At 42.0% G+C, this 10,484-nt stretch overlaps 1 protein-coding gene across 2 annotated transcripts; it reads right to left on the bottom strand.

Moving 5' to 3' along the window:
• Window positions 1–1,166: 1,166 nt before the first annotated feature.
• On the bottom strand, window positions 1,167–8,647 carry gtpbp1 (GTP binding protein 1). 2 transcript variants are annotated; one of them, XM_080906355.1, is made up of 13 exons: window positions 8,124–8,644; window positions 6,498–6,609; window positions 6,180–6,360; window positions 4,375–4,558; window positions 3,960–4,124; window positions 3,700–3,823; window positions 3,427–3,541; window positions 3,199–3,343; window positions 2,924–3,106; window positions 2,603–2,738; window positions 2,221–2,399; window positions 1,867–2,028; window positions 1,167–1,391 (listed from the first exon to the last, which is right to left on the bottom strand). In XM_080906355.1, exons 1-13 carry the CDS (start codon window positions 8,316–8,318, stop codon window positions 1,275–1,277), a joined length of 1,998 nt encoding a protein of 665 aa, XP_080762481.1. In that variant the 5' UTR covers window positions 8,319–8,644; the 3' UTR covers window positions 1,167–1,274. The 2 variants fall into 2 exon arrangements, with proteins under 2 accessions (XP_080762481.1, XP_080762482.1); XM_080906356.1 differs by lacking the exon at window positions 1,167–1,391 and adding an exon at window positions 1,488–1,589 and having other exon boundaries at window positions 8,124–8,647.
• Between the last annotated feature and the right edge of the window lie 1,837 nt (window positions 8,648–10,484).

The raw sequence follows: 10,484 nt of genomic DNA, 5'->3' as shown, positions 1-10,484 counted from the left end.
CCAGTGGTGTAGGGGATCATGTCAATATTGATGGATTTATAAAGCATTAGTACCATCTGGAAAGCATCTGTCAACAACCTCAACATAACAATGATTTTGAATACAGTGCCCCCAAAAAAGCACATCTGGATAGAAAAACACAATAGAATGCTGTCAGTCATGGATTTTTCTTCCCAGAGCCCAGGCCTCAACATAGCTGAAGCAGTGTGGGCTTGTCTTGATGGAAAATGAGGGGTTACATCCATGCAAATAATATTACTGCAAATAATGTCAGAAATATTGAAAATATGGAAACACAATAGCCAGCACTGTTGAAAAGTTCAGTAAACTGTGTTTATTAATGGTTCTTTTCTTGTAGCAAGGGATTTAAAATGTCACAATATGTCTACAGCAACAAGCCATAACACATGGGATATGAGAATTACAAGTAGCACTGCAAGTACGGCAAGTATTACAATCAGTAGCAGCTGCTGAAGTGAGAAACTGTGCTGTATTGGTACTAACACTATTATAAGGTTTGTATATAGACCGACGATGGAAGAATGACGCATACTACTGAATCTAGGTGTGCAAGTGAACTTATCTCAAAAGATAAAGACCATCCAAGAGTAAATGTTCTGCATGTCAAATAAATAATTATAAAACAAAACAGCTTATATTTTCTGTATACCTAGAATCTTAAATCAACTCTGCTACATTTGTGATTTGCATACATTTTGTACATCATTCCAATCTGTAAAACTAAGAGGCAATTAATGCTGTATAAATAGTACAACTGTTTATCATTGCAAATACACAGGGAATTCATGGGTGTCACTAATAGCTGCTCGTAAATATAGGTATTGGACCCTTGTCTTGGGTTTATCCTTCCTCCCTGCCCCTGAAACTGAGCCAGAGGACTGTTTTCAGACACGCATAAAATATGGATAAAATTATATTCATCATCCTGAGTGAGGCTAACCTCAAAAACCACACTGCTTTCAATCACCCAAGCCATTCGAAATGGTAAAGGCAGCTGATATTAAATGCTTAGGAGGTGTATGCTTTTAGTGTGAGACATACCCCTCTGTGTTCCCTTTCAAAAATAATTAAATAAAAAGTATGGGACCTGGTGTAAAAAAAACAAAAAAAAAACAGAAACCCAATAAAACTAAAAAAGGCGAGGAGTAATAAGACTGAGGAGAGTGTCTTGCTCCAAACATCTGCTTCCTTCATGGTGTGTGGAATGAAGACACTTGGTGGAGTGACAGGAAGAAATGGGACCCGTGGGCTTTTCAGCAGCTCCCTATCCCCGATGAGGAAGGCGCTGCTGTGGGGTTGGTGCTGCTGTTCTGGCCTTTTCCTTTGTGCCTCTGGCCACCCCTTCTCCTTCCACCACCTCCAGACTTTGGCTGTAACGTAGATAGAACGAAACCGCTCAATAAGGCAGTCGCTGCACTGCATCACAATGCCAAAAACAACAACAAATGCAAAGACCAGAGTCCAGTCTCCACAATTCAGCCTCACTGTTGCTTTTGTTTTCTGTCAACACAGTTTACCTTGTTCTCTTTGTTGCCCTCCTTTAACTGAGGGTCATCATCTCCCTCTCCCTTTGAGAGCCAGCCACGAAAGCAAAGGAGATGGAGAGAGTGTACAGGAGTGATGTGGGTGAGTTAAAATTTAGGGTGAAATATTACAAAGCAGTGTATAGATTCACAGACAAGATGTTACATGAGAAAAAAAGAGGAGGAGGAAACAGAAGTTAGAACAGCAACTTCAAGGTAAGTAATCAGAATCTGAAGAAACGCAGGAACTGCACTACTGCGCACACACAGAATTTGTACATACAGCATACAGCTTTAGTACTTTTAATGACTTGTGACTCACCGGTTGTGTCGAGTTGGAGGCTGCCGGTTGAGCTGCTGCTCCCACGTCGTCACCGGCCACCACGGTGCCGTCCTCTTTTCGCGGCGGCGCCTTTTTGGTAGACTGCATTTTGATTTGTGGCGGTTTTGAGTTTGATGGCATGTTATTGGTGGATTGCAACAGCTGAAAATGATATGAGACAACACGTTAGTCCCAAAGAACTATCTGTGAGCACATAAACCTACAATGATTTCTACATTTTGGACATAATCTTAATATTATTTCCAACTACAGCTTTAGAACCTGGCTCATGATCCTCAGATCGCTGTAGCATTAACTCAACATAAACCTTCAGCTTCCAGAAGGCTTTGCTACCTTAGTGATGGTTCCTACAGCTTTGGTGCGCCCCTCCCTGAACACAAGCCTCTGGTCACAATGCAGGTACTCGGGGGTCTTGATGAAACGGAAGTGGACTGAAGCCTTGTCGCCTGTTCGTAAGCAGTCTCTGTTCATGGACAGGATGGTGGCAGTCTGCCTTATGCTGCCACAGTGGACTGAGTGTTGGGGAATATATACGTAAAGGAGAATGAATTGATGCTTACTGTGGTTGTAAAATGACCATTTCAGTCCCATAACATTTATACATACAAATGTTCAATGTCATTTAGAAACTTTGCTATAAATCTTTGCTGAAATGTCCTGCCTTTGCCTTAAGGTGACTCTAGAAACACACACAGAGCGTGTCACTGCTACTCACCCATGGCCTGGTATCTCGGGGATATTGTGGTGGGATGATGCAGCACCAGGATCTCAGCCTCAAACTCCCAAGTTGCCTGTGGGTTTAGCCTCGGGGACACCATTACCATGCCTTTCCTTATGGACGAACGCTTGATCTTTGGAAGGAAGCATATGACAAAACATGTCATCATTTTCACTGCCCTTCTATTATCAAGATGAATAACACTTTTCAAGACCAGCAATAAGGCCTAATGAGTAAAAAAAAACTGCTAACATTTAACTGACCTATGCAATGCCAAGCATCTGCACTAGACAGTGGATGATTTTATTATTTCTCTACCTTTTTAAGAGCAAACGAGGCAGTCTGGCCACCTCTGACCTCCTTCACAGGCATTCTCTTACGGTGTATTGATTTGACAGCAATAGAGATGAAGCTCCCTAGAGGATCGGGTCCCAGCAGCATGGTGTCATTCAGGCGTATGAGCCCACGTAAAGTAGTTCCCGATACTACAGTTCCCACACCCTAAGACATAAACAACACATGACCTGTTTTTTTGCATTAAATTTACATGATAAAATACATTAGGGAGAGCAGTTTATCAGTGTTCATAGTACCGGTACAGAGTAGGTATCATCTATTTGAAACTCAGCAGGCTGATCGTCCCGGTAGGATGTCCTGGAGGAAAGCAGGTTGAGAAACATCTTAAGCAGGTCCATGTTCTCACCGGTCACATTGGAGATCTGAAAGATGGGGCACATCCTGGGGGTGCACAACAAACACACGTAGCTTACAGTGAGACATTGTCTTTCTGCTGCTGAATCTCGCAACAACAGACCCAGTACCTCTCCGAACTGAAGTTTGAAGCGGTGACTATGACGTCGTCCTTGTTCTGTACCAGGACAGGAATTTTTCTACAGCCTGGGGACTTCAGTAACCTCTGCAGCAGCTTTAGGGTCTCTGATAGAAGGAAATGAAGAACACACAAGTTATTTAGTTGTTACTGTAATTTTTTTAGCACGTGAAAATGCAGATAAACAGCATATAAGCTAATAGAAGATGTATTTTTTGCATAATAAGGAAATATTGCAAAGCAAATAAAACCCCAGAAGGCTTACCTTGCAAGATGTTGGCTGGGCACATGTCTATCTTGGTTACCACTACAAACACAGGCACGTTCAGAGCTAAAGCCAGGCCCAGGTGCTCTTTGGTCATTCCTACGATACCTGCGTTACTGCCCACCTGGAAAGGAAGGGAAAAGTGAATTTTATTCCTACACTTGTATGAAAAAGAAAAAAAAAGAAAACGATTTTTGGGACATCATGGATATTGTACATAGACACGCACACCATCTTCCCTCCCCCTCCCCCTTTCTGACCATAAGCATGCAGAAGTCTGGAAGGTGTCCTGTCATCCCAAACACTGTGGTCTTGAGGTATTTCTCATGGCCGGCCAGGTCTATGAAGGTAATGACCTTAGAGGACTTCTCACAGATTTTGGTCCAGTCCAGACTTCCTCCATGACTGTCTGGTTTATTCACCACCTGGGAGGCAAGTACAATAACAGAAATCCTATGTAAACATACAGTCTTTCATCTTCCATCAACATTTTCTGTAGATCCTCCATATTACTATTAACGTTCACCTCACCAAACTCATTTCTTCTCACACTTATTTTAACAGTCAACATATTTCAGCACCTCATGACTCAATATATGAACCATCATTAAAAACACGAGTCATTTTCAGAGTTACACTTCTTTTAGAAGTAAAGCACTGAGCATACACACTCACCTGTCCCTCTTGGTCAAACCCCAGGATATCATTGCCCACACTGCTGGTCCTGCCACTCTCCATCTCATGCTTGTGTCTGAATAGTTTCTGGCGGGCAAAGCCCCTGCCGTTGTCCAGCTCACCATGTGTTAATACTCCCAGCAGAGTACTTTTACCAGCATCCACATTGCCCACCACTGCAACCCTGAGAGACACAAGGATACCATATAGGTTGAAAAAAGAGCCCTGGATGCTTCAGGGAACAGAATAGAACTGAACAGAATAACTTTCATTGTCCAAACTGGTGGAAAACTGTCAGTTATCAATTCATACTAAAAACTGATAATTATCAGCACACATTCATACACACACATGCATAAACCATTGGTAAAGTTATAAAAATATATTGCAGCTTATTATTCATCATACTAATTGAATTTGGTACAAATCATCCTCTATATAGCTTTTTACAAGCCAGAGGCATTCTATAACATTGACCTGAGTGCAATTCAGATTCAGTCCAGTTTGTTCCTACTTACCACAGTCAGGCTACCACACCAGACTGAGTATTGAACATGAGGACGATTTCAATCAAGCTGACATTTACTCTTTCCAAAACGTATTCGCTAACTTCAAAGCCTCTTAGCTTCCTCATAAGAAACAGTCTCTGACTAACTTTCTTATTGATGTAATCAGCATTAGCTGCAAAATGTAATTCCTTATCACAATGTTTTCCCAGATACTTAAACCTATTAATGACTTCCACAGACTGAACAGAAAATGAAAGACCTGTTTTAGGGCCTGTGTAATTCAAGACAGGCTCTTTTGTGTTGTCAATGTTAATCAACAAATAGAGAGATTTATAGCATTCCTCCAACCTACGCAATGATGCAAAATCATCAGGGTTGGTATTCCTATGACCGGGACCAACAAGAGTTATATAATCAGCATATTACACCAGCTTCATATTCCCATCCTGTAGCTGTACATCATCTATATAAAGAGAAAATAACAATTGGGATAAAACACACCTTTACAGGTTCCCCGTATTACAAATTATTTCATTAGACAACATGAGTAATACAGACCTTCTGCGAACAATAAATTTCAAAATATCTAATCCACTGTTACCCTCTTATTATTTGTTCTTGCAATAAAATGTGTCCTTGTATTAAAGGCTGAAGTCAGATTGACAAATATAATCCTTCCCTGATCAGCTGTTTGCTGTAAGCGATGTGTAACTGTATTAAGTAGTATCAGTGCAGCGTCTTTTGTGCTCCTTTGTGACTTGCATGCTAACTGCATACAGGCCAACTGATCCATAATAGCTAAGGTGAGGTGTTTTTTAAGCACTCCCTCCATATAATTAGACAGCACACGGGTCAAAGCCACTGGACAAAAGTCAGTAAGGGATTTGGAACCCGGCCCTGGGATTGGTTTAATTACAGAAATCTTCCATCATCATCACACTATCATGATCGTAGCTTATGTATGTCTGTATGTTTGTTCCCAAAATCCTCCTAGATGAAACCTAGGTTGTAAACCACCTAGAGTACCAATATTCATAACATCTACAAGGTGATTTATGACTATTATTATTATTATAAATATTTAGCTTAAAATAAACATTTCTTTAAATTTCCTTTAAAATTCTCAGCTGTAATTGTACCAAGTGTGCATCTGACTTTTTCCACACCCGAGGGGCCTCTGGGTTTTTTCAGTAGTTTATCTGATAAAAAATTGAAACAGTCTGGTCAGGACACATGTCACCTGTACTGAACACACTGTGCACTGTTGAAAGTAAGTGTGACTTCATTACTGCTCACCTGACCTCCAGGAAGTCCAGCTCACCCACACGCCTCCGTATCAGATAGTCACGTACCAAACCGGCAGCCTCATTGCGCTCCCGTAGAGGGATCAGGTCAGCATCTAGCTGCTCACACATGGAGTGAACTGTGGCTACTGAGGCCTCCATATCTTTCTCATCCAAACCCCAGTCACCACCATCTGCACAGGAGGAGAACAAGAACAGATGTGTTACAAACTGTTACAGAGTGAATAGGTGAAAAGGCGGAAGAGAGAGACTCGTAATTTACACTACAGTATCCTTGGAATTTGGACAAGGGCTTTTATATATCTCTCACCTGAGCCCATTCCAACCACATAAATAGTCTCTCCACATCCCTCTTCCATCCTGTCTCGTAGCTGCCGAAGTAACGAATCATACTGCTCTCCATTTGGGCTAACAAGTGCCAGCTATTGGGTTCCAGAGAGGGGAAGAGAGAAAACATAAAGAGTAACACTGGCCATGAAATTGTTAAATCAAATATTCTTCTTCTAATAACAGTTAATAACAGTCCCGGGAGAGACTGCATCAGGTAAGGTTGTTTAAAAAAAAAAAAAGAACAGGCATTGAACCAAACATTATTACTTATTTGGGACATTTTAGTTTCACTGGAGGACACTCTCATACCCTGTAAGCAAAAAGAAATCTGAAGGGAATGGCAGGGTCGAACGCATCACCCAACTTGCAAACACAGCTGCTTCTTTTCTCATGACATACCTCAAGGTTACATGAACACAGTGTTGTTATCCCTGCTGATATGGACCTAAAAACACCTTGAAGTGCAATGCTATTTGTATAAGAAGAACCTGCTTGTTTTATGTTTATTTGTTGTGAATGTTGGCCTGAGTGTGTAAGACCTTGGGAAGAGTAGCTAAGGATGAGCATGATGCTCATGGGGACCCTGATTAAACAAACATTTTTTTATTATTATTTGCTAGTTTTTGTTTCTATCTTTAAAAGAAACCAGAACAAACGCACACAAAATGAAATAAGTGAACTATTGAGGAAATGTAGTTTAGGTCCAGTAGTAGCAGAAACATACTTTACTTAGTGGCAGTACATTGCTTTCCCTTTAAGGGCGGGTTACAAGTGTAATAGTACTATCATACTTTATACTAAGAGATATGCATTTGGAGCTACAAGGGCTGTGTTAAAGGCCTGCTAGATGAATAGTACCCAGTGGACTGGGTTATTGAGAAGTTGCTACACAGAATAGCATATCAGTTGCTAACATGCTGAAACTATCAGGAGCCAAAAGTCAACAAGGGACTGCCTACCTGATGCAACTCTGTGCAATGTGTTTATGGGACCAAAAAACACCATTGTAACGTGCAATTTAATACCTGTGGGCAAAGACATGATTGCTTTCACTCTTACATTCAAACATTCCGGATTACGTCAGGCCAAAAACTCTTTTTTCATGCTACAAGTTTCGGTATTTAAGAGCAACTTTCAGTTGATCAGAATGGTTCAGCAGCACATATAGCTACAGCCAACAATATATATCATAGGTAGACATTATAGGCAAAACATGTCGGGTATTTTAGCTGGTACCCTGGAAAGCCGACCATATTATCTCATTGTTCTTTATTATCCCGTATGTTTTTGTTTTGGGTTCACAAACCGTTAATAACAGATGAACCATATTCACTTGTTTTGAGAAGTGCTTCTATGTCCAGCTAACGTTAGCGCCGGGCTCCGCTGCTATTTTAGCTGGAACTGCTAACACTTGCTAGCTGTTTAGTGTCAACAAAAGCAGCTCGGTGTCCAGAAAAATCACTCGTGTGTTATATTTGGTGCTTAAAAATACTCCGTAGCTATAAAACGTTAATTACATAGCTGTAGAGGAGAGGCGCATTATTTTTCTCATTCATTCATTCACTGACAGCAGCAGCTAGCATTAGCTTGGCGAGCTTAGCTTTACCTTGCTAGTAAAGTCAATCCCCCGATCCTCGGGCTCGCCATTGAGCACGTCTCCATCCTCGAAACACTCATCCCCGGCGTCGTCGCTGCATCCTCCACGGTCTGGAGCAAATATACTCGCTGGGACTAAAGCATCGGCCAGCGGTACGGAGCCTGGGCTAATGCCTGGCTCATGCGCCGCCGCTATTGATGCCATTTTTATGCCAACTTTGCAGTAATAAATTGCAGGTTTTCTAAACTGTTGTGATGACGGCTGGCAGGCAAACACACACACATATACACACTAACCGGTGCACCTCGAGCTGTCAATTCCAGTATTAGTTAGATATTTGCTACGCTACAGTTAATGACGTTAGCAAGGGTCTCACCGCGGTTTAACTAACATTAAAATAACGCTTACTTATGTACCGTCTGTCCGCGTTTGAAAATGAAACCTACCAGCACCTGAATATTAAAAAGGAGGGCGTGGATAACCGTGTGTTTTGACATCATATTCACCAGTAGAGTTGAAGTCACTGGGAAAATGTTAACAGTGGACCAATACCAGTGAGGGGGTCGTTCATATGATTACAAGCTGGATCAGCCCCTCACACTCAGAGGGCAACAGGGCTCTAATAGCACGTATTCCTGAATTACATGTGCAATAATAACAGTGTGCAATACACATACACTTCTTCTTCTTTTTTATACTAAGTTAATATACTGTGTTGTGTTGTTTGTTGCGTTGTGATGTGTCATATCGTGTCGTGTTGTGTTATATGTAGTGCCGACGTAGGACAGTTTTCCAATTTCATTGTACTACTGTACTATGTACAGTGGGGCAAAAAAGTATTTAGTCAGCCACCGATTGTGCAAGTTCCCCCACTTAAAATGATGACAGAGGTCAGTAATTTGCACCAGAGGTACACTTCAACTGTGAGAGACAGAATGTGAAAAAAAAAAATCCATGAATCCACATGGTAGGATTTGTAAAGAATTTATTCGTAAATCAGGGTGGAAAATAAGTATTTGGTCAATAACAAAAATACAACTCAATACTTTGTAACATAACCTTTGTTGGCAATAACAGAGGTCAAACGTTTACTATAGGTCTTTACCAGGTTTGCACACACAGTAGCTGGTATTTTGGCCCATTCCTCCATGCAGATCTTCTCGAGAGCAGTGATGTTTTGGGGCTGTCGCCGAGCAACACGGACTTTCAACTCCCGCCACAGATTTTCTATGGGGTTGAGGTCTGGAGACTGGCTAGGCCACTCCAGGACTTTCAAATGCTTCTTACGGAGCCACTCCTTTGTTGCCCGGGCGGTGTGTTTTGGATCATTGTCATGTTGGAAGACCCAGCCTCGTTTCATCTTCAAAGTTCTCACTGATGGAAGGAGGTTTTGGCTCAAAATCTCACGATACATGGCCCCATTCATTCTGTCCTTAACACGGATCAGTCGTCCTGTCCCCTTGGCAGAAAAACAGCCCCATAGCATGATGTTTCCACCCCCATGCTTCACAGTAGGTATGGTGTTCTTGGGATGCAACTCAGTATTCTTCTTCCTCCAAACACGACGAGTTGAGTTTATACCAAAAAGTTCTACTTTGGTTTCATCTGACCACATGACATTCTCCCAATCCTCTGCTGTATCATCCATGTGCTCTCTGGCAAACTTCAGACGGGCCTGGACATGCACTGGCTTCAGCAGCGGAACACGTCTGGCACTGCGGGATTTGATTCCCTGCCGTTGTAGTGTGTTACTGATGGTGACCTCTGTTACTTTGGTCCCAGCTCTCTGCAGGTCATTCACCAGGTCCCCCCGTGTGGTTCTGGGATCTTTGCTCACCGTTCTCATGATCATTTTGACCCCACGGGATGAGATCTTGCGTGGAGCCCCAGATCGAGGGAGATTATCAGTGGTCTTGTATGTCTTCCATTTTCTGATGATTGCTCCCACAGTTGATTTTTTCACACAAAGCTGCTTGCCTATTGTAGATTCACTCTTCCCAGTCTGGTGCAGGTCTACAATACATTTCCTGGTGTCCTTCGAAAGCTCTTTGGTCTTGGCCATGGCGGAGTTTGGAGTCTGACTGTTTGAGGCTGTGGACAGGTGTCTTTTATACAGATGATGAGTTCAAACAGGTGCCATTCATACAGGTAACGAGTGGGGGACAGAAAAGCTTCTTACAGAAGACGTTACAGGTCTGTGAGAGCCAGACATTTTCCTTGTTTGAGGTGACCAAATACTTATTTTCCACCCTGATTTACGAATAAATTCTTTACAAATCCTACCATGTGGATTCATGGATTTTTTTTTTTCACATTCTGTCTCTCACAGTTGAAGTGTACCTCTGGTGCAAATTACTGACCTCTGTCATC

This window comes from Rhamphochromis sp. 'chilingali' (genome assembly GCF_963969265.1).
Source record: "Rhamphochromis sp. 'chilingali' genome assembly, chromosome: 15".
NCBI lineage: Eukaryota > Metazoa > Chordata > Actinopteri > Cichliformes > Cichlidae > Rhamphochromis > Rhamphochromis sp. 'chilingali'.
This window is presented reverse-complemented; position numbering and strand designations above follow the sequence as displayed.

Coding starts and splice junctions, on each gene's coding strand:
- gtpbp1 (XM_080906355.1), bottom strand. CDS start 8,318: ATGGCATCAATAGCGGCGGCGCATGAGCCAGGCATTAGCCCAGGCTCC. Junction 6,610..8,123: donor GGATTGACTTTACTAGCAAG/GTAAAGCTAAGC, acceptor GGAACCCAATAG/CTGGCACTTGTTAGCCCAAA. Junction 3,824..3,959: donor CAGACTTCTGCATGCTTATG/GTCAGAAAGGGG, acceptor CTTCCTTTCCAG/GTGGGCAGTAACGCAGGTAT.